This window comes from Mirounga leonina, unplaced genomic scaffold, assembly GCF_011800145.1.
Source record: "Mirounga leonina isolate KUSES-001 unplaced genomic scaffold, KU_Mleo_1.0 Mir_366, whole genome shotgun sequence".
In the NCBI taxonomy this organism is placed as follows: Eukaryota; Metazoa; Chordata; class Mammalia; order Carnivora; family Phocidae; genus Mirounga; species Mirounga leonina.
This window is the reverse complement of record NW_023270709.1, coordinates 28,512,344-28,539,690: the sequence shown is the minus strand read 5'-3', so window position 1 is coordinate 28,539,690 and position 27,347 is coordinate 28,512,344. Positions and strand designations below refer to the sequence as shown.

General features: G+C 43.4%; 2 protein-coding genes and 1 non-coding gene across 5 annotated transcripts; all 3 read left to right on the top strand.

Annotated features, from left to right (window-relative positions):
• Positions 1–82: 82 nt before the first annotated feature.
• LOC117997539 (SCAN domain-containing protein 3-like) lies at positions 83–11,394 on the top strand. 2 transcript variants are annotated; one of them, XM_034985913.1, is made up of 3 exons: positions 84–895; positions 10,793–10,940; positions 11,031–11,394. In XM_034985913.1, exons 1-3 carry the CDS (start codon positions 500–502, stop codon positions 11,036–11,038), a joined length of 552 nt encoding a protein of 183 aa, XP_034841804.1. In that variant the 5' UTR covers positions 84–499; the 3' UTR covers positions 11,039–11,394. The 2 variants fall into 2 exon arrangements, with proteins under 2 accessions (XP_034841803.1, XP_034841804.1); XM_034985912.1 differs by lacking the exon at positions 11,031–11,394 and having other exon boundaries at positions 83–895; positions 10,793–10,997.
• Positions 11,034–16,477, top strand: ZBED9 (zinc finger BED-type containing 9). 2 transcript variants are annotated; one of them, XM_034985907.1, is made up of 3 exons: positions 11,034–11,113; positions 11,848–13,340; positions 14,356–16,477. In XM_034985907.1, the coding sequence occupies exons 2-3, from the start codon at positions 11,868–11,870 to the stop codon at positions 16,270–16,272; spliced, it is 3,390 nt and encodes a 1,129-aa protein (XP_034841798.1). In that variant the 5' UTR covers positions 11,034–11,113; positions 11,848–11,867; the 3' UTR covers positions 16,273–16,477. The 2 variants fall into 2 exon arrangements, with proteins under 2 accessions (XP_034841798.1, XP_034841799.1); XM_034985908.1 differs by lacking the exons at positions 11,034–11,113; positions 11,848–13,340 and adding an exon at positions 13,391–14,220.
• A 10,327-nt stretch (positions 16,478–26,804) lies between these two features.
• TRNAT-UGU lies at positions 26,805–26,878 on the top strand. Its single transcript has one exon. It is a non-coding gene; the product is annotated as a tRNA-Thr (tRNA).
• Positions 26,879–27,347: the final 469 nt, after the last annotated feature.

Sequence of the window (27,347 nt, the reverse complement as noted above, 5' to 3'; positions counted from 1 at the left end):
CCGAGAGCTCGCACCGCCCGGCGTCCTAGAGCGGCCCGGAAGTGCGCGCCGGGCGGCGGCGGGCGCGTCGGGGAGCCCCGCCGGCCGGGAGGGTGGCCCTGGGCCCGCGGCTGGGGCGTCGCGCGGCCGCCCTGCGCTCCTCGGAGGCGGGAGCTGCGGCTGAGGGACGCGGGTGTGCGAGCGGCCGCCGTGCTCGGCTCCGGAGCGACCTTGCCCGGGCGCCAGGAGGCCCGAAGCGGCGTCGGCCACGTCGGGTTTCGGCGTGGCGGGGCCCGTGCTGCGCGCTGGGTCCTGGGCCCGCCGTGCCGGTCCGCGCGGAGCGTGGCTTCGCGTCCCAGGGACCCGCCCCAGGAGTGCCCCGTGTTGTCTCGGACGCAGGTCCTGCGCCGCGGCCGCCGTCCTTCCGTGTTCACGAGGACTTCCCGCCCAGCGTGGGGGGCGGCGCGCCCGGCCGAGCGCGCACCTGCCCAGACCCGGGCCGGAGCTGTCGGGGCTCAGGATGGCCGCGGCCGGCCAGGCTGCGGGGGACCGGGCGGAGATTATCAGAGTGAAGGTTGAGGAAGAAGACCACGTTTGGGATCAGGAGTCCTGCCTAAAGAGGAACGTGTCTCGCACCCGGGAGCTCTGTCGCCGGCGCTTCCGGCAGTTCTGCTACCAGGAAACTCCTGGGCCCCGCGAGGCGCTGAGCCGGCTGCGGGAGCTCTGCCGTCAGTGGCTGCGGCCCGAGACGCACAGCAAGGAGCAGATCGTGGAGCTGCTGGTGCTGGAGCAGTTCCTGGCCATCCTGCCCGAGGAGCTGCAGGCCTGGGTGCGGGAGCGGCACCCGGAGAGCGGGGAGCAGGCGGTGACCGTGCTGGAGGATCTGGAGAGGGAGCTGGATGAGCCTCGACAGCAGGTGAGAAGTGGCAGGTGCCAGCTTCCCTGGAGAATTTGAGTGCGTGCGTCGAAGGTGGAGTACGTGCCATCAGCTTCCCACGGGTGGCTGCGTTATCGTTTGAACACATTCATGCCTGCGGGACGACTGTTGATGTAAGTGACAGCTGATCCAAATAAGTAGATGACGTAACCAAATGGGAAGCCTTGATCTATTGCTTACCAGTAGGAAATACGTCTTATTTAGTGACTGTGAGATTAAAGTAGCTGTCTCTTCTTAGGGCACCCACTACGGTAAGCGTATGTGAAAACAGATCGGTATGAGAGTATAAAGAATACCTTCTAGGAGAGACAAATAGAGAAGTAGCCAAATGTAGTAGAAATACCGGAAACGGTGAATGATGAGATTTGGATTCCGTAATAGGCCCTGTCACCAATGAGCTGTGTAACCTTGGACATATCACACCTTCCCTGGGCTTTAATGTCTTCATCTGTACAACAGAGATTGATTGCATCATTTTCTAGATACTTTCCATTACCTGGGGTTGTTGGTGTGGGAAGTGTATCGAGCTCAGTATTTGGTCTTTCACCATCACACTAGAGATTATTTTTAAGGGAGTATACTTGTCTCCTAGGACAGTAATTTTAGACTGTGATGGATATCGCCAAACACTCTTACTTTTCTGTAATGATACTATCCATACATCTATCTGAACCCTTTAAATAGGAACATTTTATGTATACAGTTTGATTGTTAAAACACATTTTTCTGAAATGCGTGTCTTTCATATGAGACTGATAAATAGGGACATGAGTCCATATAATGCTGAAGTTGTGCTGACTCATACATGAATTTTACCAGCAAGTACATGTTTTGGGCCACCAGGTAAGAGCAGCTGAATGCGAAGTATCTGGTGATCATGGAATGCAGCACGTTGTGAAGACTTAGAGTACTGTGCAAAGGCCCACTCACCTCCACCCCCTTCCTCTGGGCTCTCTTGGCCACACTCTCTGTTTTGGAAATGCTTATTTGTATGGTTCCCTCCCATCTTTGTGCATTTTTTGTTAAACTTTCTTGTATTCCAGAAAATGAGCAAGCACAGGGGTTTACAAGTGCCACAGGAACGTGCTGGTGATAAAATTTCTGCTAGTAAGCATAAAAGAAGAAAAGCTTTAACCATCAAAGAAAAGCTCGAAATCAAAATGCTTTGAAAAAAATGGAAGAACCTGGGACACTGATTGTGCACCTGGCATAAAGGAGTCAGAGAATGGGGCGCCTGGGTGGCTCAGTCGTTGAGCGTCTGCCTTCGGCTCGGGTCATGATCCCAGGGTCCTGGGATTGAGCCTCGCATCGGGCTCCTGCTCGGCGGGAAGCCTGCTTCTCCCTCTCCCACTCCCCCTGCTTGTGTTCCCTCTCTCGCTGTGTCTCTCTCTGGCAAATAAATAAATAAAAATCTTAAAAAATAAATAAATAAATAAAGGAGTCAGAGACTGCTGGGAAAATGAAAGAAAGTTACCTTGCTGGAACCAGTGCTACGGGGTTCGTGAGAACAAGGCGTGAGGAAATGGAAGAAATGGCACATCTGTCAAGTGTGTGGATTGAATACCAAGCACAGAAGCAATCAGAGGCAGCCTTTCTCAGAATAAAGAGAAGGTCTTAGCAGGACATGAAGACCTTAAGAAAAAAGCTGGAGATCCTGCACATGTGCCTTCATTTAGCGGTAGTGTCTGTTCCGTGACTTCAAGCACCGCCATGCCTTCCGCAATGTTCAGCTCTCTGGTGAAGCTGTGCGTGCAGATGAGAGAAGTGTAGACAGTTCCCCCAGTGTTAGGAAATTTGACTGATGAAGAAGGCTGTACGTGGGATCAGATTTTTAATTTTGACGAAACCAGTCTCTGTTGGAAGCAGATTCCCTCAAGAGCCTGTCTCTCGAAGGAGGAAGCACACACTCGAGGGCTGAAGGCTGAAGGTCATCTGGTGCGATGCTGCCTGCAGATGCCAGTGCGGATGTACAGCTAAAGCCTGTTGTGACGCATCCCGTTGCCCACCCACAAGCTCTGAGAGGAGGTGCCCAGACTAGCCTACTGTAGTTCTAGCAAGAGAGGCTGCGTAACACGGCAGATACTGATCTTTTAGGTGATGTTTTTGTAGATGATTTAGGCAAGTAACTGTAAGAGGAAAAAAATTCTTTCAAAATTCTTTTGATTCTTAAGAATTATAAGCCATCCAAGCCATTCTCCAGTAGTTGCTGAGCTTTCTTCAAATATTAAAGTTCTCTTTTCCCCTCCTAATACAACTTCTTTAGTCCAGCCCCTTGATCAGGGTGTGATCTCAGCCTTTAAAGCTTATTACTTAAGGAGGACATTGGAGATGTTTATTGCACCTACAGGGGGTGAAATGCACACACAGTTTTTGCATTCTGGAATCAGTTCAACGTTAAGCCTGCCATTGATACTATTGAAGAGGTTTGGAATGATGGTCACGGAAGCCTGCTTGCTTGGAGTATAGCATAAAATTCTCCCTGATTTAATTCATGATTCCGAAGGCCTTGAGCCTTCACAAGAGCGCTCCCAAAGCAGAACAAGCTGTGTTGCTCTGGCAGAGGAGGCTGAATCTGGGAAGTTGGGAGTGAGGGTATTGGGAAGCTGCTGCAATCCTGTGCAGAAGATCTCTCCACATAAGAGCTGCAACAGTTAGTTGCTCAGGCACAAGTGGAAGGTGTGGAAGAAGCTGCCCCGAAAGAGCTGTTCATTTCTCTCTCGCTTTATGCTTTAGGTGCATTGGAGAGGGCGTGGCAATGGGCCAAAGGTAATGCAGAAGGCAGCGGGATCGCACTTCTGCGTAAGGTCCTATTCGGAACCATAGAAGCTGCTGCTTTATGAACGAAGGAAAATGTTTAAGCAGCAAAAACCGGGTATCTTTTTATAAGTCAATGTCAAAGAAGTAAAAACAAGATGATGAGCCAGAACCATTACTATATTTCTTCTAAAATCACTGCATTTCTTGGAAAATGTGCAAATGCTTCTCCACCTGGACTTCTGAAAGCAGCATCTCTACCCTTGCTCCATCCTTTCCTCGTACCTCTTTCTAACACAATAGTTTCACCTTTGTAAGGTCAAGTCCTATATGAAATGTGATCATTCTTTATAATATGTCTTTTTGACTATGCTTTTATTTTTAGTAGAATTGCTATAGTTTTATTAGCGCTCTAGTGACAAAGTAGTGTAGATGTTCAGTAGTCTATCCTGTAACTTTTTTTTTTTTAAAGATTTTATTTATTTATTTGAGAGAGATAGATACACAGCGAGAGAGGGAACACAAGCAGGGGGAGTGGGAGAGGGAGAAGCAAGCTTTCTGCAGAGCAGGGAGCCCGATGCGGGGCTCGATCCCAGGACGCTGGGACCATGACCTGAGCCGAAGGCAGACGCTTAACGACTGAGCCACCCAGGCGCCCCCCCGTAACTTTATTTTCTCCATAAACCTTGTTATTTTTTTGTGCAGTTTTGCAGAAAGCATGTTTTTTCATGAGTTCACATATTCTAACGTAGATGCCTATATAAGCAGTCTCTTACCTCTAGCCAGTACATCTTCTCCCTTTGTTTCAAAAAAACAATATTGGTTTTTCCCTTAAGATGTGCCTGTTACTTTAGAATTTCCCTCTTTTAGCTTTGTTAAGAAATGTAGCCATTGATAGGACTTGGTGTTTGGTCAGTTCTGGGGAATGTTCACATTTGATAGTTTTTCATACGATTCAGGATTATAGGAATCTCCCTAGTCTTAGAGAATATTATGTTTGCGTACGTGTTTCTCATTTTTCTTGTTTCTGTGTGATTTCTGGAAAAAGGGGGAAATGGCACTGTTGCAGACATTTTCAGCTGCCAGCTGGACACAGGTGTCCCTGCTTCAGAAAGTTTCTCTCTAACCCACTTCACTGTACTCACTTGCTCTTACAAAACACCTGTGTTAGTACCGGAATGGCTCCTTTGCATAAAAATGAAAATCCCCTCTGGATTTCTTCTGGTGAGCAAACCCAGGAACGAATGCAGTCCTTTTACGGGCGAAGTGGCCCCACGCGAACTTACAGAAAATGGGGGAGACTTTGCTGTATGCCATTTCGCTAGCAGTAGTTTTCATAGGAGCGCTCTACTCCTGTACAGCGGGAAAACCTGTGTCTGTTCTCCCCTCTTCCTTCCTTAAAACAGGATGATTCCTTCCAGCTTTCCTTGTACTCGAGTTGGCTGTGCAGCATACCTCTGGCCAGGGAGAAACAGGCATGTTTTCTGGGAGTTTCTGGGAAAGCTTTTACTTTCCTTATAGAATGGGACAGATGTGTTTAGTTCTGTATTTTCCCACTTCCTGTTTTGAACATAAATGTGTCTGGAGCCATTTCAGAAACTTCTTTTTTCAGTTGATAAATTTTGGAGAGGAGGCTGACAGTACTACAAACAAAATTGTTTCTATCCATGGATACTGCAGATGAATATAAAATTATCTATAATCTGTACCTTTTAAAGCATAATATTTCACTAGCTGACATCTGAATGTTGGTATGGACTCTGTTTTTCTTTCATTTTTATTTAAAAAAAACAGCATTTAGCATAGGAAATGATGAGATGCCACTGATAGCTAGTGAAGTGAATATAATGTTATATAATATTATATTTCATATATATTTATATATATGTCTTTATGCTTTATTAATCCAACAAAAATTAGCAAAAAACCCCCACTTAATTCTAAGTTTTATTGTCAATTATAGGATAACTCTTTGATTATTTAAGCTAGCATTTCTTTTTTTTTTTAAGATTTATTTATTTATTTGACAGAGACACAGCGAGAGACGGAACACAAGCAGGGGCAGTGGGAGAGGGAGAAGCAGGCTTCCCGCGGAGCAGGGAGCCCGATGCGGGGCTTGATCCCAGGACTCTGGGATCATGACCTGAGCTGAGGGCAGACGTTTAATGACTGAGCCACCCAGGCGCCCCTCTTTTTTTTTTTTAATTTTATTTTATTATGTTAGTCACCATACATTACATTATTAGTTTTTGATGTAGTGTTCTATGATCCATTATTTGTGTATAACACCCAGTGCTCCATGCAGAACGTGCCCTCTTTAATACCCATCACCAGGCTAACCCATCCTCCCACCCCCACCACTCCAGCAACCCTCAGTTTGTTTCCTGAGATTAAGAGTCTCTTACGGTTTGTGTCCCTCTCTGGCTTCATCTTGTTTCATTTTTCCCTCCCTTCCCCTATGATCCTCTGCCTTGTTTTCTTAAATTCTACATATCAGATCATATGATACTTGTCTTTCTCTGATTGACTTATTTCGTTTATCATATAATACCCTCTAGTTCCATCCACATTGTTGCAAATGGCAAGATTTCGGTTTTTTTGATAGGCTTAAGCTAGCATTTCTTTTCAATATATACATATGGGGAGTTAGCCAATTAGCTAAAATAAATCAGGACATGCAGATCAACAGTATTTTATGGTAATTGGGGTTGTGTCAAACTTCACTAGGAATTTTATCATCTAGATTGATCAATGAATATTTCTAGGGCAGTATTAAAAGCTTATATGTGCATTATAATTGACTTTTATGCTCATTTTATGCCACCTTTTATAGTAACATGGATAAAAAGTTGTTTTTTTTTTTAAATATGCGTGGCTTGTTTAATTTGCCGTAGTAATTGTTTTCCATTGCTTAGCTTGTCACACCTTAGCATTGAAAATCTCAGCACAAGCTCAGACATCAATGAAAGCATCACTTCCAAACGCTATTTTCCAGACTTATATTTTCCCTATGCCAGATCCAAACTACGTACAAAAATCTCCTATCTGAATGTATAATGTACTACAAACCAATAAGCAAAAGGACACATACCCCAATAAAGAAATCAACAAAAGATTTGAACATGCACTGTACAAAAAAAGGGTAATTAGCCAATAAAACTGTAAAACAATGACTCAATCTTACTAATCAGAAAATTGCAAATTAAAACAGTATGTGGTACCATTTTATTCCAACCAGTGTGGATTAAAAGTGCTGACATGACCAAATTTTGGTAAGGATGTTGAGCCACTGGAGTGCTTATATCCTGGTAGGAATAAGTTGTTGGACCACTTTGGAAATACCTCCCATGCATAAGCATACTCTGATCCAACAAACCTACTTCCAGGTATGTATCTACAAGAAACACTTTCAGGGAGCAGCAGCATTATAATTACAGAAACTCTAAACAACTGAAATGGCTGTTAAAAGTGGGATGGGTGAACGTAGTTATGGTGTATTTGTACTGTTGGGTATTGTGCAACAATGAAAACAAAGCAACAACTACACTCAACAGTGTGGATGAACTTCACACAGTGTTGAGCAAAGAAGCCAGACAAAAATAAATACATGTTGTATGGTTTTCCTTACATAAAGTTCGAAAAGCAACATGACTCTGTGTCAGAGTAGTCATTAATTTTGGGGAAGAGAGTAGGGCACAAGTGGCCTCTGAGATGCTGATCATGTTCTGGGTGGTTCACTTCGTGATAAATCATCGAGCTCTGCGCTTATGAGCTGAGTACTTCTTTCTAAGCATGTAATCCAGTTAAAAATTGTGTTAATGATGGGGCACCTGGGTGGCTCAGCTGGTTGAGGGCTGACTCTTGATCTCTGGGTGGTGAGATCGAGCCCCATGTGGGCTCCGTGCTGAGTGTGGAGTCTGCTTGAGAGTCTCTCTCCCTCTCCCTCTGCCCCTCCCCCCGATCACATGCTTTCTCTCTCTCTTTCTCTGAAATAAATCTTAAAAAATCGTATTAAAGATTTTTATCCCATTACGATGTCTCCTGTGTGCTGGCTAGGGTATTTGACTGTATGCACATTTTTAGATTATATGTCCTATGAATGAGGAATTATTTTTGTAAAGCCAAGACCTAGTGAGGGAAATTTTCAGAATTAACCAAGTGTGTAAATGCCCACCAAAGGATAAGCTAAATTTTTACTTGGATTTTGCAAGTTAGATGCAGAGCATGGGTAATCGGTGCCAGGTGTATGGCAGAGCGTGGATTGATCAGGTTTCCATACCAGCTTCTTCTGTATTGATCGATCAGATTTTTTCTTTGTTTTGTCCTCAAGAATATTTGGCAGACTGTTGAAATGTTTGGTCTGACGGCGGTGTAGCTTCCACGAGGCTGTTGTGCAAGAACACAGGCTTGGCAGGGATGTGAAGTGGCCAGGCCTCTTCACTGTACGGAGCCCACTCCGAGAGCCTCCAGCCGGGGAGTCCGAGCCTCTTATTTGCGTCCTTTTCACTGTAAGGTATATGAAATAAATACAAGTCAGAATTTCTGTTGTTAGGGAGATGACAACTTGCTTTTTTTTTTTTAAATTAACTTTCATCCTTGCTCTGTTTTATTCTTTTTAAAAATTTTCACTTATTTGTGAGGGAGAGCACATGCACAGCCAGGGGGAGCAGCGGGCAGAAGGAGAAGCAGGGTCCCCACTGAGCAGGGAGCCCAGTGCGGGCTCGATCCCAGGACCCCGGCATCATGACCTGAGCTGAAGGCAGACGCTTAATCGACTGAGCCACCCAGGCGTCCCCAAAAATGGTTTCTTATGGGAGTGGGGGTGGAGTAGAATATGAGCAAGACTTCTCTGAGTATATATTTTGACTTTTTAAATATCATGTAAATGTTTTAAGTATTTAAAAAGCAATGTTAAATTCAAAATGATTAAACACAAACATGAACTCAGCTGTACATGAAATTACAATAACAGCAAAACAATAATTGAGGTGACTTGAACACGGTGTTCTGACTATATACTCTTAGTGGGGTACTGTCTGGGCATAGAAAGCCACAGAGATAATTGATTTTATAGGTATGTTGTTGGGAGTGTTCTGTAACACACAGCACTGTAATTCTGAAACTTGAGTGTTTATTGTAGGTTAGAGCAAATGGGTACATAACATTGTATTGAACTGGGTTTTGTTTGTGTCACTGTGGGAGAAAGATATGTTAAAATGGAATATGGAAAGGTGAGGTATGGCATTGAAATGGAATGGAATTCATGATAATCTAGAAATACGTTCCAGCTCTATCCATAAAAGGGCCTGGAGGGGATGACGCACCATGAACAATGAGCCCACCTACTACTCAGTCTTTGTTTCCAACACTGTTGCTCTAAAATGAATCAAGCCTTCTTGGGGAAACAGTTGAAACTAGATCTGGGACAGGGCAAGTACAGTGTGGTCCTTGTGTTTATTGTTCTGGAAAGCACAGATGTGCTAAAAACACTAGTGGGGTCATGTTCCAAGAATGCAGGAACCTGATGAAAGGGACGCTGGGGCTAAATGGGAGACAGTTTAAGATTGAGGTGAGTAAGGATGGAATGGATTACAGAATAAGTCTGTAGTGATATTCAAGATGAGAGACAGAGGAGGCGCCCGGGTGGCTCCGTCGGTTAAGCGTCTGACTTGATTTTGGCTCAGGTCATGGTCTCGGGGTTGTGAGGTGGAGCTCACCTCAGGCTCTGTGCTGAGCATGGAGCCTGCTTAAGACTCTCTCTCCCTCTGTCCTCCCCATGCAGTGCACACAAATGAGAGAGAGCTCTTTACAGAAAATTACTAGCTAGTCAGTGTAGAAGGAATTATAAAGGCAGGCAGTCACCATTTTGCAACCCCCAGTATAAAAATTGATCAGAATCATCAGTGAATGCCAAAACCATTGGGGAATAGGCTATTTATGTAGTTCCATACTATTACCCATAGCTGACTTATTAATTACAGTGGGAAACGTGAGTGGATAGAGCTGGTAGGTCACTACCTGAACTGTGTGATCAAGTTTGGCATGATCAGTAATGAGATAACTTGGTAGTGTGTGCCCTGGGACGCACCACCGTAAGGACACAGCACTTGCGTAGTGTTCTTCCAGAAATTCCTCACCAGAGTCCATCTGTGAAGAAGGAGGAAGACAAATCCCTAATGTGGGATATTCTGTAACATAACTGGCTCTGAGTTTTCAAAAACTGAATGTCATAAAAAGGCAGGAAACTTTTAGATTAAAAGAATCAAAAGACATAATAACCGAAAACAATGTAGAAGTACTGTTTCACAAAGTTAAAAAAAATCATAAAGTATATTTTGGGGACAGTTAGGGAAACTTAATTATAAACCATATATGAGATGATTAGTGTAAGAAGATAATGTTTTCTTTTTTACCCAGCACAGTCATCCAAAATGATCGGCTTCTTTCCCCGTCCATAACACTGGGGTGATGTTTTCCACATTTATTCTAAAACAACTGTCAGATTCCTTTCTGCGTTGAATAGCTCATGAGTAACTCTTAGATAATTTGCATAACCTCACCCCAGATATTTATTTTTAATTGCTCACACTGAAATCTACTTAACAATTTTCTTTTCTTTTTCTTTTTTATTTTATTTATTTATTTTTTAAAAAGATTTTATTTATTTATTTGAGAGAGAGAGAGCACATGAGAGGGGGGAGGGTCAGAGGCAGAAACAGGCTCCCTGCCGAGCAGGGAGCCCGATGCGGGACTCGATACCGGGACTCCAGGATCATGACCTGAGCCGAAGGCAGTCGCTCAACCAACTGAGCCACCCAGGCGCCCTTTAACAATTTTCTTTTAATTAACGCAGTTTAGGGAGGATTCCTTTCATGTGTTCCTGTTGTTATTCCCCCAAACAGGAACCACAGGGATGAGTATCTGTCCAGTGGAGACAGTTTCTGCTGCATGACTGGCTTTATTAGTCCCAGCATTTTTTATTTCTTCTTATTCCATATGGGACTCCTCTTAAGAATTCAGTGAAGACTTTATCTTCTTATGTACTATTTCAGTAGAAGATTGTTCTGAGGTTTGTGCAGTGATCGTGTATGTTAATTTCCAGCTGTACCTGTTTGTCCTCAGGTCCCACAGGGCACAGATGGGCCGGAAATTCCTATGGAGGAAATGACTCCTGTGGAGACCGCAAAGGAGCCCTTAGGTGCCCAGCTCCAGCCCATGGAAGACAGAATGGAATGTGACTCTCCGGAGCCACACCCACTGCAGGATAATGGTGAGGATAATCTAGTCTGGAAAGAGGATGAGATTTGAGAGCGGGAAGGGTCTGGTCGCTGAGAAGTTATCAAACCTCATTCCGTTGCAGCCTACTGAACGTAGCTGAAGGAAAACTCAGCCAGTGTCGTGTGATGCTGTTAAAGGAATTGAATCCAGCAGCCACGTAATAATGTAAGAAAAAGTTGAATACAGCCAATAGTTCCATGGTTTTCCATGGATATTTTGCAATGGAATTAAGTACCTGTGGGTAAATCAGAGGTGCATCTGTGGTGATCGTTTGTCAGTGTAGCCGTAGGTCCCATTTCTGTAGCCTCTGCCCCAGTTTTTGTCAGTATGATGTTTAACACTTAGAAATTCTACTTAGAAATTCTGTTAAAGAAAACGAGGGGCGCCTGGTCGGTGAAGCATCTGCCTTGGGCTCAGGTCATGATCCCGGGGTCCTGGGGTTGAGTCCCGCATTGGGCTCCCTGCTCAGCTGGGGGTCTGCTTCTCCCTCTGACCTTCCCCCTGCTCGCTCTCTCTTTCAGATGAATAAATAAATCTTTTTAAAAATCTATTACTGTATTGCTGAGGCTTTTCTAGCCAAAAAAATTTATCTTTTGTAGTTAATAAATAACATCAGTTTACTTCTTGTTTTATATAAAACAGTGCTTTACTTTAAGGCTAATCCCAGAGACTGCTCTGGAAAGTCACATCCTGGCTTTCTACTCTTTACTATATCAGAATTTTTTGTTCCTGACTGGGGTTCTTCATTTACCTTCTATTCCTCCAAGGCTGAACTCCCTAACCAAAACTGTATTCCCCCCAGCTTGTGTGCTCATAGCCTCTACTTCTACCCCAAACTCTAGTGGCTACTTGGGCAATATATATATTTCAAATTAATTGTTTTTTTCTTTATATTTTAGGGTCATTTTTGTGGCTTTCCATGATGTCTCAAAGCATGGGTGATGATAACCCCAGTAGTTTAGACACTAATGAGTCAGAAATTGAACCAGAAAAGATGAGAGAGAAGTTCTTCAGAAGCTTAGCAGTGTTACTGGAAAACAAAAGCAATAATGCCAAGATATTTTCTAAAGCAAAGTACTGTCAGTTAATAAGGGAAGTGAAAGAGGCTAAAGTGAAGGCAAGAAAGGAATCCGTTGACTACCGTCGCTTAGCTAGATTTGATGTGATCCTTGTACAAGGAAATGAGAAGCTGATTGAAGCTATAAATGGGGAAACAGATAAAGTACGGTATTACTTACACAGCGAGGAGTTATTTGACATTCTGCATGATACCCATCTCAGCATTGGACATGGTGGGCGTACCCGCATGGAAAAAGAGTTACAAGCCAAATACAAGAACATCACGAAGGAAGTTATAATGCTATACTTGACACTCTGCAGACTATGCCAACAGAAGAATTCAAAACTCAAGAAAGTTCTAACATCAAAGCCAATGAAGGAAGTGAATTCAAGATGCCAAGTGGATCTTATAGACATGCAATTGAATCCTGATGGGGAGTACAAATTTATTATGCATTATCAAGACCTTCGTACAAAGTTGAGTTTTTTGCGGTCACTAAAATCTAAAAAGCCTAAGGAAGTTGCACATGCTCTTTTAGATATTTTTACAATTATTGGAGCACCCAGTGTCCTACAATCAGACAATGGGAGGGAATTTTCAAGCCAGATTGTCCATGAACTCAGTAATACTTGGCCAGAATTGAAAATTGTCCATGGGAAGCCTCCGCCCTGTCAAAGCCAAAGTTCAATGAATCAAACTCATGAGGATATCCAAAATAGGATTATCTCCTGGATGCAAACTAACCATTCATCGCACTGGGCTGAATTTTTATGGTTCATTCAGATGACCCAAAATCAACCCTATCACCGAGGCATGCAGCAGACTCCATTTGAAGGCACGTTTAGCTCTGAAGCTAAACTAGGCCTGCGTCATCCTCAGTTAACTGAAGAACTTACTGCTAGCCTGAATCCAGAAAACGAATTAGAAGAGGCCGACAGAGAATTCGAAAGTATGCCGGGAGCACCTTATGAAGAGAACATCGAGACTGGCACGAATAGCAGTGATACTGAAAAGCATCTTTCTGCTCCTACCGGGGCCATGAAGAACCCTCCCGAAAACAGAGTAAAAGTTGTATCCGGTGTAGTTTGTGAGAAAGAACGCTCAGGCGCTCATGGTTGTGTGTCATGTGATGGGGACGTCCGTGCGATCTGTGGAGTGCCCCCTCAACGTAACACTGAGGGCTGTCATCACAGAATAACGTGCAGTTTCTGCTGTGAGACCACGACAGTGAAAAGGAAACGTGATGAGATCCAAAGAAGTTTGACTGGTCAGCCTTCCAAAATGCTGAAGCCGTCAGAGACACCATTTTCATCAGACAAAGTAGGAGATTGGGTAAGAGTCTGAGTACCTGCTGCAGAGCGGAGCCGGGAAGAGCTTCGTTACACGTCACTGTGCTCGTGATGGGTGAGGATGTTCTGGCGTGGTGGACGTGTTAAAGCACCATTGGGCCAACTTGGGTCTGTTTTCTCCAGAGAAAAGCCCATTACTTTTAACACACCCCCCCCACTCCTTTTTTCAGGTTGGAAGTTATAACCTTGAATGCTGCTTTATTTGTTGTCTGGGGTTATGACAGTATCTTTTACTCCTTTCTGGTACCAGGCATTTCCTGGGGGAAGTGAGAAAGCTAGGATGGTGTGTGTGAGGGTGTGTTTCTCCAGGAGGATGAATGTGGGAAAAGCCGAACTTAATGTTACTTTGTTTTAATTGTATGTGAGTTTGGGTGGGGAGGTAAGCTAAGAAAGGGCATCTCGGTCAAGTGAAGAAGTATTTAGGGGAAGATGATCAGTCTGATTGGAGATAACAGGTTTGTGTTGAGAAAAAGCTCAGTTTTCAGATTTAAATGGAGAGCATAAGATAAGGCCAAAGAGATGTGTTTTAAATCAGTAGGTTTTATAAAGTAGAGTTAATGTGTGTTGAGTTTAGAGTTTTGAAATACGGAGGTTACACATGCAATTGAAACCGGTGGTCTGCCATCTGTTCCTACTAGTCCGCAAAGGGGTAAGTACCCTAATCGGGAGTTATGACAATTGGACAATGCTGTAGCACCCAGGCATATGATTCATGAACTCGTGTTTTTGAATAGAACGCGGGCCGGTTTGGGCGTCTCTAACCTCTCAAGGCCAGTTGTCGTGCTGCGAGCTGCACATCAGTCGAGCACAGTTACGGCGTGTGGTGTTGGATGGCTACTTTGTCTGCTGTAACTCGGAAGAATGTAAACCTTTATCTCTATAACTTAATTTTAAAACCATTTCTGAGTTTTTAATCAAGCCTAGTTTTTAATTTGTAGTTTGTTATCAGAAAAAGGAAAGTAAAATTTGTATTATTTATTTTTATTCCTAATTTGCAGATGGCAAAACAAGCTTCACTGGACTTTTTTGTCAAGAAAAAACATACCTTTTCTGAATACAGCAGCCGTTGTAAGAGAAATGGTACCGATGGAAGTCGCCCAGAGCAGGTGAAAACCAGAAGAGTTCACACAAGTTTTACTCGGAAGTATGATCCCTCGTATATCGAGTTTGGGTTTGTAGCTGTAATTGATGGTGAAGTGCTGAAACCGCAGTGTATTATCTGTGGAGATATACTGGCTAATGAAGCAATGAAACCATCAAAACTTAAGCGGCATTTGTTTTCAAAACATAAAGAAATAAGTTCACAACCAAAAGAGTTCTTTGAGAGAAAGAGTAGCGAATTAAGAAGCCGGCCAAAGCAGGTGTTCAGCGTGTCTCATACAAACATCAGTGCTCTTCGGGCTTCTTACAAAGTGGCGCTCCCGGTTGCCAAGTTGAAAACGCCGTACACGATCGCGGAGACGCTGGTGAAAGACTGCATCAGAGGAGTCTGCCTGGAGATGCTGGGTGAGTCCGCAGCGGAGAAGGTGGCTCAGGTACCGCTTTCCAATGACACCATGGCTCGACGCATTCAGGAGCTGGCCAGCGACATGGAAGACCAACTCATAGAGCAAATTAAAGAGGCGAAGTACTTTTCGTTGCAACTTGATGAATGCAGAGACACTGCTAACATGATCATTCTTTTAGTGTACGTGCGGTTCGAACACGGTGATGATATAAAGGAAGAATTCTTCTTTTCAGCCTCTCTACCGACAAACACGACTAGCTCAGAACTGTATGAAGCTCTGAAGAATTACGTTGTGAGCAAGTGTGGTCTGGAATTTAGGTTTTGTGTAGGACTGTGTTCAGATGGCGCAGCCTCCATGACAGGAATGCATTCCGAAGTGGTTACCCAGATTAAGGAGCTTGCACCAGAATGCAAAATAACACACTGCTTCATTCATCGAGAAAGTCTGGCTATGGAAAAGGTGTCAGCAGAACTAAACAGTGTGCTTACTGACACAGTAAAAATTGTGAATTATGTCAAGTCTAACTCGTTAAATTCAAGACTGTTCTCTTTATTATGTGATAATATGGAAGCTGATCATAAGCAGCTGTTACTGCATGCTGAGATCCGGTGGTTATCTCGGGGAAAAGTTCTATCAAGAATGTTTGAAATACGAAATGAACTCTTAGTATTTCTGCAGAGCAAAAAACCAGTTTGGTCCCAGCTTTTCAGAGATGTGAATTGGACAGCCAGACTTGCTTATTTATCTGATATCTTCAGTATTTTTAATGACCTTAATGTTTCCATGCAAGGAAAGAATGCAACCTGTTTTTCAATGGCTGATAAGATTGAAGGACAAAAACAGAAGTTAGAAGCTTGGAAAAACAGAGTTTCTACAGATTGTTATGACATGTTCCATAATTTAACAACAGTTATCCATGAAGTAGGTAATGACCTTGACATTGCCCATCTGCGAAAAATTGTCAGCGAACATCTTACAAATTTGTTGGATTGTTTTGAATTGTATTTTCCATCAAAAGAAGATCCACGTGTAGGAAACTCATGGATCCAAAATCCATTTCTTTCACCAAAAGATAATTTAAATTTAACTGTAACTCTACGGGATAACTTGTTGAAGCTGGCTACTGATGAAGGATTGAAAATGAACTTTGAAAATACAGCATCACTTGCTTCGTTTTGGATAAAAGTTAAAAATGAGTATCCTGAGCTTGCTGAGGTGGCTTTAAAATCCCTCCTCCTATTCCCCTCAACATCCCTCTGTGAGACTGGGTTCTCTGCCTTGAGTGTTATTAAAACAAAACACAGGAACAGTTTAAATATCCATAATCCCCTGAGAGTAGCACTGTCGTCAATCCAGCCTAGGTTAGACAAGTTAACAAGCAAGAAGCAAGCTCACCTATCACATTAAAAACTTGAAGGTGTCCCGTCAAGGTATGCATATACGCATCACGGAATAGGAAAAGTTATGATTAAAATAGCAGTTTTCTGTATCAATTGTCTATATGTACACTTTCAGTTAAATGTACAGTTTTTATAACTGTTTTTTCTTGTTATATTTATTAAAACGTAACTTTAAATCTGTTGCTTCTAATATTAAAAAATTTGGTCTTACATTTTGTACGTCTTTGTTACTGTTGTACTTCATTAGCATATTTAGATTGGGGCACCACTTCAGGATGGTAGTGATTTCCTTGAAATGGCGTCTTAGACCGCTGGCGGGAAGTGAGCTCGGGGCTGGAATTAGAATCGGAGTGCCAGGGTCAGGAAGGGGGTGGGCTTCTGCAGCTAGTCCTGGGTGGAAGCTGACCGTAAGTTTCCTCCGTGGGTGCGTGTTTAGACACAGTGTTTACATGGCTGAGGTGGGGGAAACACCTCGTCATGGTGTCATGGCTTTGGATTCTCGTTGGTAAGTTCCAATTTTATTACGGTGGGGGATCGGGCCCCTCAAGCCACAGAGTTTAGATCAGGTACAGAACTTTAGATTTTGCTGGAGCCGACTGCTGTCAAGGTTCTGTGGGTCAAAGCCAGGTATTTTATCACCTTGGGTAGATGTAGTAACCTCTACTGGGTGGAGACAGACAGTTCAGGAAAATGCCACACATCTGCATTCGCTCAGAATTACCGAAAACAAACGATTAGCACAAGGCAGGTTCTTTAGGGTAAAACATGCCAAGATCCTTGGAGAAAGTGTCTTTTCCTAGGCAGGGAAGGAACATAACTGTGATGCTTCTGTTCTAAGAAATGTACCATTGAAGGTTGAAGAAGGGAAGGATATTTAGTAATACCGAATGTCACTACCACTTTATTGGTTAGAAAGTTTCATCGGAATGATCCCAAACATATTAGAAAGTAGAGGAAATGTTTTCCACATTCAATTCTGAAGCTTTAGTAGGATTATATTTCATTGTGTATGTTTAATAAAATCTTACAGCTTTTCAAAAATAAGGTGATAGTGGTGGACAGATACCCATGACAGTGGTTTAATTTTGTCCATCTACATTTCTGTGTCCTCTCTCCTACCTGACTATATTTTGGAACTAAGGGACTTATATTTTTCAAATGTTACCATTTGTTGATTGAATACTGTGCTTCCAATTTTCAGTTTTAAAAAGCAATGTATGTATGGTGATTTTATACTTATTTCTATAAATGCCTGAAGTGTCTGGGAGAAAATAAACTGAGGGACATAAAGAGTATATTTTAAAAGAGAACTGAATTCCCATATTTTCTCTCTAATAAATACAAAGTATTGGATATCTGAGAACAGAATTAGAATCAGCTGGACAAAATTTTTGGTGTGATTTTTGGCCTTCTCAGATACTTGCATTAGATGCCTGCCTATTTTTCCTGCAAGTGACTCAGTACTAGGAGGCTGAATTGCTTTCCCTCTAACTTTTTTTTTTTTTTTTTTTTAGGAATATTTGTCTTTCCTCCATTTCTTCCTCCCTGTGTTTTATTGTCTTACTGTACATTTTTTTCTTCAACAGCTTTATTGAGCTATAGTTTACATGAAAATATGAATTTGATGAGTAGTGATTCTGTAAATCAGATGATCTTTTTCTCCCTATTTTCTCCTAGTTTGACAGTGAGTTCACATGTGTGTATACGTGGTGTATGCATACCACGGAGTTACCAGTTACCACGGAGGTAACTGCATATTCTCTTGTGTGTACATAATGACTGTTGTGTTTGGTCCCATTTATTTTATGTATGTGTTGTTTTTAAGTTGTATTTATAGCTATTTATGTATACCAGGATGTTGTGTTGAACTTTTCCTTTTACTCAAAGAATGGCAGTTACAGAGGGGCCAAAGATGGGTCAAGGAGATGCTAAGTACCCCCTATTCTAAAGAACTGTTGGCATGCTAGACCCAGAAGCCCCCCGCCCTTCACACAGCACAGCACACAGACAGGCCTTCCAGTGTAACAAGTCGCTTGTGACGCCTTCAGGAAGAGGAGACTTGCGTTTCACTTCCAGACCGGGTGTTAGTCTAGGCAGGGGATGTGCTCACGGGCTCTGTGGCTCCCCAAGCAGGAAAAAGAAGTTGGGGAGAGCTGTTTAGACCTGCAGTAGATCGGCCCACGGTCCCACAGTTTGGGACAGAGATATGCAAGTTCCCTGTGGGTCAGTTGACACCAAGGAGTGTAAGTCTGAGCCCTCAGCTAGTGTCCCATGCGGGAAAATGGTCCTCCAGCCAGGAGAGATCGCCAACAAAGGCTGCTGATGTTTATAGCTGCTGGGAGCTGAAGGTAAATTATTTTTCTATACACACATTTGTGGGCAAATGTCCTGAGAAAATCTCACGTGTTCCCCATAAGAAAGCTAGAATTCAGGGCGCCTGGGTGGCTCAGTCGTTGAGCGTCTGCCTTCGGCTCAGGTCATGATCACGGGGTCCTGGGATCAAGCCCTGCATCGGGCTCCCTGCTCAGCGGGAAGCCTGCTTCTCCCTCTCCCACTCCCCCTGCTTGTGTTCCCTCTCTCGCTGTGTCTCTCTCTGTCAAATAAATAAAATCTTTAAAAAAAAAAAAAAAGAATTCCAGGGTTTAATCAGAGAGCATGTTACCAATTTACACTTCGTGTGTGTACGTTGACCTCTTTAGATGAACGCCGGCCTCTTAGCAAGGATTATTGTCATGAATAGGGCTGAGTTTGGGGGAAGTAGGTTAGAGGGATGTGCAGGTGACAGCCAAGTGGCCTGCTCAACTTTATGCCCACGGGGCTCTCCTAAATAATAACTTGCAGGATGTCTTTTCTGGTGTTCACCAAGATACATTATTGTGAATGTTCCAAAAACTATAGAATTAGATAGTACATATTTTTAATTATACACATCATTACACATAACACCTTTGTTGCTTATTTACTTGAGAGTGAGTGAGCAGTGGGGAGGGCCTGGTGGGGAGGAGGGAGAGAGTCTTAAGCAGAGTCCGAGCTGAGCGCAGAGCCTGTCGCGGGGCTTGATCTCATGACCCTGAGACCATGACCTGAGCCAAAACCGAGTCAGACACTCAACCGACTGAGCCACCCAGATGCCCCTAGAATTAGAAATCATGATGAGGAAATAAAACATATATTTACTGGTTCAAAGAACATACTATGTGCTTTGTATTCTGATATACTTGTGTTAAGTTGAATTTACAGTCAATTTATTGTTACTGATTGATACAATTATGGTTTTAAAGATTTTATTTATTTATTTGACAGAGAGAGACATAGTGAGAGAGGGAACACAAGCAGGGGGAGTAGGAGAGCGAGAAGCAGCCTTCCCCACGGTGCAGGGAGCCCGATGTGGGGCTCGATCCCAGAATCCTGGGATCACGACCTGCGCCGAAGGCAGACGCTTAATGACTGAGCCACCCAGGCGCTCCGATACAATTATGGTTTTAATTAATTAAGCCTTGGTTCATTAAAAAATATAAAAAGGGAAAGAGCATGAGGCCATTTGGACTGTATGACTTTTAAGAGTGTGATTATGATTATAATGTGCTTTATCTTAGTAAACACTAATTTCTGACTGAAATCTCTTTTACATCTTTAGGAGGGCAAATTTTCCAAATTGCTGTTTTCCTATCTGAAACATCTTCTCTCATAGTTAACGTAAGGAACCAAAAGTGAACTCAGAGTGACTGGAGTACGAAGGAACGCAGGGCACTGTAGGTGGGAAAGGTGGCCGGAGATGGGGCTGCAGAAGAACAGAAGCTGATTCATGAGGACAAACCCAGGTAAGAAGTGTAGTCTTCATCCGGAAGACACTGGGAAGCACTAACGGATGATAAATAGAAGGTGACTTGAATTACATTTTAGCAAGATTTCTCTGCCCACAATGTGGCCAATAACCTGGAGTGCTAGAGGCAAGGAGGCCGCGTCCTGTCATGGGCTAGATTAGTGGTCGTGGTGTGGCTGGGGGCACGGCAGTAGGGATGAAAGAAAAGGGGCGTATCCGAGAGGCTCAGTATCGTAAGTGTGCCAGTTTCCAATCCTGTTGAATTTACTGATAGAGGTTTCATGCCGTGTAACAGCCATCTAATATATATATGAGCAAAGGGTCAGACTTGCAAAAACATTTAAAAAAAAGCGGTGAGAAAACTTGCTTATTCTCACCTCAAACACTGAACCTTATTAAGCCACAGTGTATAGGACAGGGTGGTATGAGAGCAGAGATAGACAAACCATTGGACTAGAATAGGGATCCCACAGATCCATGGAAACTTGATATGACAGGGCTATTCCTGCTCAGTGGAGAAAAGAAAAAATTGATTATCCATTTGGGAGAAAATGAAATTGGATCCCTACATTCTAAATATATTAAAGATATAAATGTGAAATGCAAAGCTGTAGAACTTTTTCTTTATAAGTTACTACCCAGTGAAGTTGAAGACGGGCCTGCCCCGCAGTCTCTCAGGTCCACTGTTGGCTGTATGTCAAGCATCTGGAGGAGCCTCTGAATGCCGATGACACCTAGTGCTCCCAAGAGCCCAGATGGAAAACAACCCAGCTGTCCATTCACAGAAGAAAATATGGGAGGATCGTTTTTGAGCTTGAAGAAGCAACTGATTTCTTAGGATGTAAAAATACAAACCATAGAAAATGAACCTAGCTTTACTTAAATTATTACCTTTTGTTTATCTTAAGACACCATAAAATGTTAAGTCACTAAGCAAAACTGGGAATAGATATGTGCAACACATTTACTTGACAAAGGATTATTACATAAAATATAAAGAATTACTCCCAAATCAGTGAGGAAAAGACAAGCAACTAAATAGAAAAATTAGCAAAATAAGCACTTCAAAGAAGAGAGAAACTGAATGCCCAACAGACATAAAAAGATACTCAAAATCATTTGTAATCATGGAAATGTATATTTAAATTGCAATGAAATACTGTTTGTTTTTTTCCTAAAGATTTTATTTATTTGACAGAAAGAGACGCAGCAAGAGAGGGAACACAAGCAGGGGGAGTGGGAGAGGGAGAAGCAGGCTTCCTGCAGAGCAGGGAGCCTGATGCGGGGCTCGATCCCAGGACACTGGGATCATGACCTGAGCCGAAGGCAGATGCTTAACGACTGAGCTACTCAGCCCCAAAATACTGTTTTTTTAAGATTTTTTATTTTAAAGATTTTTTAAAAAAAATTTATTCATTTGAGACAGATACAGAGAGAGAGAGCACGAGCAGGGGGAGGTGCAGAGGCAGAGGGAGAAACAGGCTCCCCGCCAAGCTGGGAGCCCGATGTGGGACTCGATCCCAGGACCCTGGGATCATGACCCGAGCCTGAGGCCCAACCCTCTGAGCCACCCAGGCGCCCCTAAGATTTTTTATTTTAGAGAGAGAGAACACACGCACGAGCAAGCCGGGGGCGGGGGGAGCATAGGGAGAAAGAATTCCGAAGCAGAATCCCCACTGAGTGGGGAGCCTGATGGGGGGGCTCAACCCCAGGACCCCGAAATCAAGAGCTGGACAGTCAACTGACTGAGCCATCCAGACGCCCCTACAATGAAATACTGTTTTACACCTACCAGACTAAAGTATCAGGTGTTGGTAAGAATGTGGATCAATACTGTGGATTTTCTGTACGTGTTGGTGTAACTACTTTGGGAAACAATTTGACATGACCCAGTGAAGCTGAAGACGGGACAACCCAAATGTCCATTCACAGAGTAAAATGTACTGTTATTCAACAACTAGATAGAGTAGTAACATTGAGTCATCACTGAGAATTGGGGGGTTTGATGAAATATATCTGTATCTGTCAAAGCTCATCAAATTATGTAATTAGGTGCATTTTGTTGCGTGTACCAAATGCCTCAATAAAGTTTACTTTAAAAACGAGTGACCTGTAGCTGTGTCCACATGGGTTTAATTCAAGGGTGTGGTGTTGAAGGAGAAAGAGTTGCCCAGCAATTCTCAAGTATTGCTCCATCCATATCCAAGAACGCTTCATAAAAAGGCTTGAAAGCCTGAAAACCTAAGCACCACGAGTGAGAGATATGCTGTGGTACAAATATAAAGAAGGAGAACACCACAGAATATGGGAGCAGAACTCCGGGGAGGCCCCTGTGTCCAGTGAGGGAGGGATGAAGGTTGTAACTTTGGGAGGGCCACTCCAGTCGGAGCTGGCTTCCTAACACGCTTGGTGGTGAGGACGCTGGTGTTCAACTTTCACGGTGGCTCTTGGTATAATGCCTTGTACACACGTTATAAATATTCTTTGATATCTTTTCCAAGGTTGAGGTATAAATAATTAGTTAATAGAATATAAATCTGACAAAAGTGATGCTGAAGACAGGATGAAAAGATTTTAAAAATGAAAAATTATGAAAGAACTGACGTTATGAAGGAAAGACCGGGAAGTTTCAACGTCTGTTTATGAGACTAAAAGAGTGGGCAGTCTTTGAAGAGATGAAGCATAAGAATATTCTAGAATTAAGAAAGGCCCGAGCCCCCAATATCAAGCCACAAAACTGCCCAAAGCAAGATAAATAAAACTAAATTTACACATAGACCCATCATAGTGGGAAAAATAGATTAAAAGAGATTTAAAAACAACAAATAGAATTGACTTATGGAAGATTTTTCAACAGCCATAACAGAAGCCAGAAAAACTTGAAAAACATTTTCAAAGAGCTGAGAAAAAATAACTATCAGCCTAATATAGATGAAACCCACTGCTCATTGTGGTGTTCAAGAATGACAGAAGAATAAAAATATTTTCACAAATCTCATGAGAGACATGATACCAACAAACTTTCACTAAAACAATTAAGGACACAATTAAGAAAATAAAATGAAACCATGAAGGAAAAACTAAGCTCAACAAGGAATGATAAAGAAAATAATAAACACCTGGGAACTCTAGATAAACATTTACTACTGTAAAATAATGTTAGTAATGTTGTGGAATTATTGGGGTTAAAACACCAAGAAGGAACTTAAAACACTAAACAAGTAAGTTGGGCAGAGCAGAGTGATAAGAATTTTTTTTTAAGGATGATTTAAACTATAAGGAACAAACTCAATTTTCTTTTGACTTATATCCAACAAATGCAATTTCCTAGTGACAAGATATTTCATTGAAAGTCCTAATGGCAATTACTATGAACATCTTTGAATTTGGTAGGAGAGCTTCTTGCTCATCTGAGCAAAGAAACTAGCCAGAAATTCAAATTCATGATGACAAGATGCAGAGTATGCATATATCTAACCTAATCTGACATTAACCCATCTGGTAAGTGCTTTTTTTTTTTTTTTAAGATTTTTTATTTATTTATTTATTGGACAGAGAGAGAGCACAAGTAGGCAGAGTATTGGGCAGAGGGAGAGGGAGAAGCAGGCTCCCAGCCAGGCAAGGAGCCCAATGCAGGGCCTGGTCCCAGGACCCTGGGATCATGACCCCAGCCGAAGGCAGACGCTTAACCGACTGAGCAACCCAGGCGCCCCTGGTAAGTGCTTTTTGTACCTATGTAGTAATTGGCCCATTAATATATCCCAATCTTTCTTCACAACAAAGAATAGTGACTTTATATTATCAAAAGCACTGAGTCATCCCTCTTTTCTTTTTTTTAAACATTTTTTATTTAAATTCAATTAACATATAAGGTATTATTGGTTTCAGAGGTAGAGGTCAGGGATTCATCAGTCTTGTATAACACACAGTGCTCATTACATCACGTGCCCTCAATGTCCATCATCCAGGCACCCCATCCAACCACCCCTCTCCCCTCCAGCAACCCTCAGTTTGTTTCCTATGATTAAGAGTCTCTTATGGTTTATCTCCCTCTCTGGTTTCATCTTGTTTTATTTTTTCCTCTTTCCCTATGATCCTCTGTTTTGTTTCTTAAATTCCACATATGAGTGAGATCACATGATAGTTGTCTTTCTCTGATTGACTTATTTCACTTAGCATAATAACCTCTAGTTCCATCCACATCATTGCATTTTTTGATGGCTGTGTGATTGTCCATTGTATATATATACTACATCTTTATCCATTCATCAATTGATGGACATCTGGACTCTTTCCATGGTTTGGCTATTGTGGACATTGCTGCTATGAACATTGGGGTGCACATGCCCCTTCGGATCACTACATTTGTATCTTTGGGGTAAATACCCACTATTGCAATTGCTGGGTCATAGGGTAGCTCTATTTTCAACTTTTTGAGGAACCTCCATACTGTTTTCCAGAGTGGCTGCACCAGCTTGCATTCCCACCAACAGTGTAGGAGGATTCCCCTTTTTCCGCATCCTCACCAACATCTTTGAGATCCTGACTTGTTTATTTTAGCCCTTCTGACTGGTGTGAGGTGGTATCTCATTGTGGTTTTGATTTGGATTTCCCTGATACCAAGTGATCTTGAGCATTTTTTCATGTGTCTGTTGGCCATTTGGATGTCTGCTTTGGAAAATGTCTGTTCATGTCTTCTGCCCATTTCTTGATTGGATTATTCTTTGGGTGTTGAGTTTAGTAAGTTCTTTATAGATTTTGAATACTAGCCCCTTATCTGATATGTCATTTGCAAAACTCTCCCATTTTGTCGGTTGTCTTTTGGTTTTGTCAACTGTTTCCTTCGCTGTACAAAAGCTTTTTATCTTAAGTTCCAATAGTTCATTTTTGCCTTTGTTTCCCTTGTCTTTGAAGATGTTGCATTATCTATGTGTCTCCATATGTCTTCTCATTCCAGACCAGCAGCCACATGGTATGCTCCTCTCCTGGCCTCGTGCAGGCGGGCAGGTGGGCTCATGCCCGGGGGCAGGAGAACTTCGCCTCAGCTACAGCCCCACACTCGCCTCCCAGCCACATTCCACGGTCAAATCAAGCCCTGTTGCTAAACCCAGTGTCACTGGATTAGGAAAGTATACCTCATCTTTAAGGAAGACATAGCAAAGGCAAAAAACATAAACAAAAAACTCCAGAATATTCAACTAAAAGTCTTTTAAATCATAAACACATTTTTTTTACATTGCAAGATAAAGTGGTCTCAAGATTATTTCAACAGCCCACCCAGAGGGGTGTCTGAGTGGCAGTCAGTTACGCAACCGACTCGGTTTTGGCTCAGTTCATGATCTCAGGGTCATGGGATTGAGCCCTGCATCAGGCTCTGTGATCCTCGGGGAGTCTGCTTGAGATTCTCTCTCTGCCCCTCCCCTGCCATTGTCTTTCTCTCTCTAAAGAAAAAAAAAGGTAGCCCAGAAATGTTGTCAGGGACCCAGGTTTTTCATGTTCTTACCCTTCTTCTGTTGGTCTTTGTCCTGAGGTGTGTCATCAGAGGTCACAGTTGACCTTCCCAGTGTCATTCATAGAACAGCAGCTAAGTAGGAAAGAACCTTTTTCAAAACTCTCATCAGTAAGAAAAAGTCTTTCCCAAAAGCTTCCAGTGATTCCCCCTTCAACTAAACAGCCACAACTGGGTCACATAATTACCCTACACAAATCTTCACTGAAGGGGAATAGGACACATCTTGGATGTTGGTCTAAGAAAAAAACGTGAGAGCTTCTCTTTTATATAAAGATAGCTGTTGTCCAGTAAAAGAGAATAAAGCTTAAAAGCCACAAAACTGAACATGTTCAACACAGGGAGAAGATGAGCAAATGAAGAAAAATTTTAAAAAAAGAAAATGCCTGGGTTTTGCAAATGAGAGACAATACTGGACGGTCCTTGTGGTAGATGATTATTATTCACAAGTATTTGCTGCCTCTTCCTGGGGTAAGATTATTACTCCCAGGGGTGAGATTACTTCCTGGGGTGAGATCATTACTCCCCCTGTTCCACAGACCTCAGATTTGCCTCATTCACTTCACCCTGGATAATGAAATGTGTGCAGAATTGACACCTTACAGTCCTTGACTTGCTGTCTCTTTTTTCTCCTGTCAAGGGACCATCCGCGCTTCAGGTAGATGGCCCCACCACCCTGGGCCAGACCATGATGGACAGATAGCTTCAGCAAGAGATGGGTCTTTGTTTCTGCAAGTCGCTTTGACTCCTGGGGTGGTTAGTTCTCACAGCACTTTGAAAACGCTGTACTCACAATGTGATTGGACTAACATCAGAAAGTGAGTTCACGTCTTGACTCCACTGCTTGGCTTATCTGAGCAAACCCGGACAGGTCCCTTAATTTGATTGGCGTCGAATGTAAAACAGGGACCCTTCTTTATATGCTCAGCATCTTGGGGTTGCCATTGAAGTTCAAGGAGGAAATAAGTTTAACCGCTTTCGGTAAGCTCTGAGGTGCTACAGAAATGCGAGACCTTTATGGTATTACCTTCGCATGAAGTCTGGGCTCAGCGAGGGTGTCCGTTTTAGCCCCTGAACTGCTGCGAGCCCTCGGCTCAGCCACCGACAGGCACTCATTCAAACTGGTCTCCAAAGAAGGTCTGTTGCTCAAAACGAATCGGAAAGAACGATTAATCAAAAGGTCCTTTTTGAAGCGGGCACTTTGTCGGGCTCCGTGGCTTAGCCGGTCAAAGCGCCTGTCTTGTAAACAGGAGATCCTGGGTTCGACTCCCAGCGGGGCCTCCGCCGAGGTGCCCCTTTTAGCGAACGTCTCGGTGGCCGGGGAAGGGATGGAGAAGTGGTCCCGATGACGGTACGACAGCGCCCCGCGCCCAGCTCCTCGCCCCCAGAAAAGGCCGGACTCTAAGCTGAAACCTGGGCGATTCTTCTTCCCATCACAAAAGGTCGTTTTCCGGGGAAATTCGGCTGTCTCCGCCTCCTGCACGGGACAGTGGCCCCCGGAGGGGCTCCGGCAGGTGCAGTGCGGGTGGCGCTCGGGCGCGTCCCCTGCCGCGGGCGGGGCGGAGCTGGAGAGGCCAGAGCCCCCCCTCTCGCGGGAGAGCCCCCCCCGGAGAGAGCCCCCCCCGGGAGAAAGCCCCCCCCGGGAGAGAGTCCCTCCCCCGGGAGAGAGGAGGCCCCCCCGGGAGAGAGGCCCCCCCCGGGAGAGAGTTTCCCCCCCGGGAGAGAGTCCCCGCGCCGCGACAGAGTACGC

What these genes read in the sequence shown, in the direction of transcription:
- ZBED9 (XM_034985907.1), top strand. Translation starts at nt 11,868, where the DNA reads ATGATGTCTCAAAGCATGGGTGATGATAACCCCAGTAGTTTAGACACT. An exon ending in CAGACAAAGTAGGAGATTGG is followed by an intron (nt 13,341 to 14,355) that starts GTAAGAGTCTGA and finishes CCTAATTTGCAG; the next exon opens with ATGGCAAAACAAGCTTCACT.
- LOC117997539 (XM_034985912.1), top strand. Translation starts at nt 500, where the DNA reads ATGGCCGCGGCCGGCCAGGCTGCGGGGGACCGGGCGGAGATTATCAGA. An exon ending in TGGATGAGCCTCGACAGCAG is followed by an intron (nt 896 to 10,792) that starts GTGAGAAGTGGC and finishes GTTTGTCCTCAG; the next exon opens with GTCCCACAGGGCACAGATGG.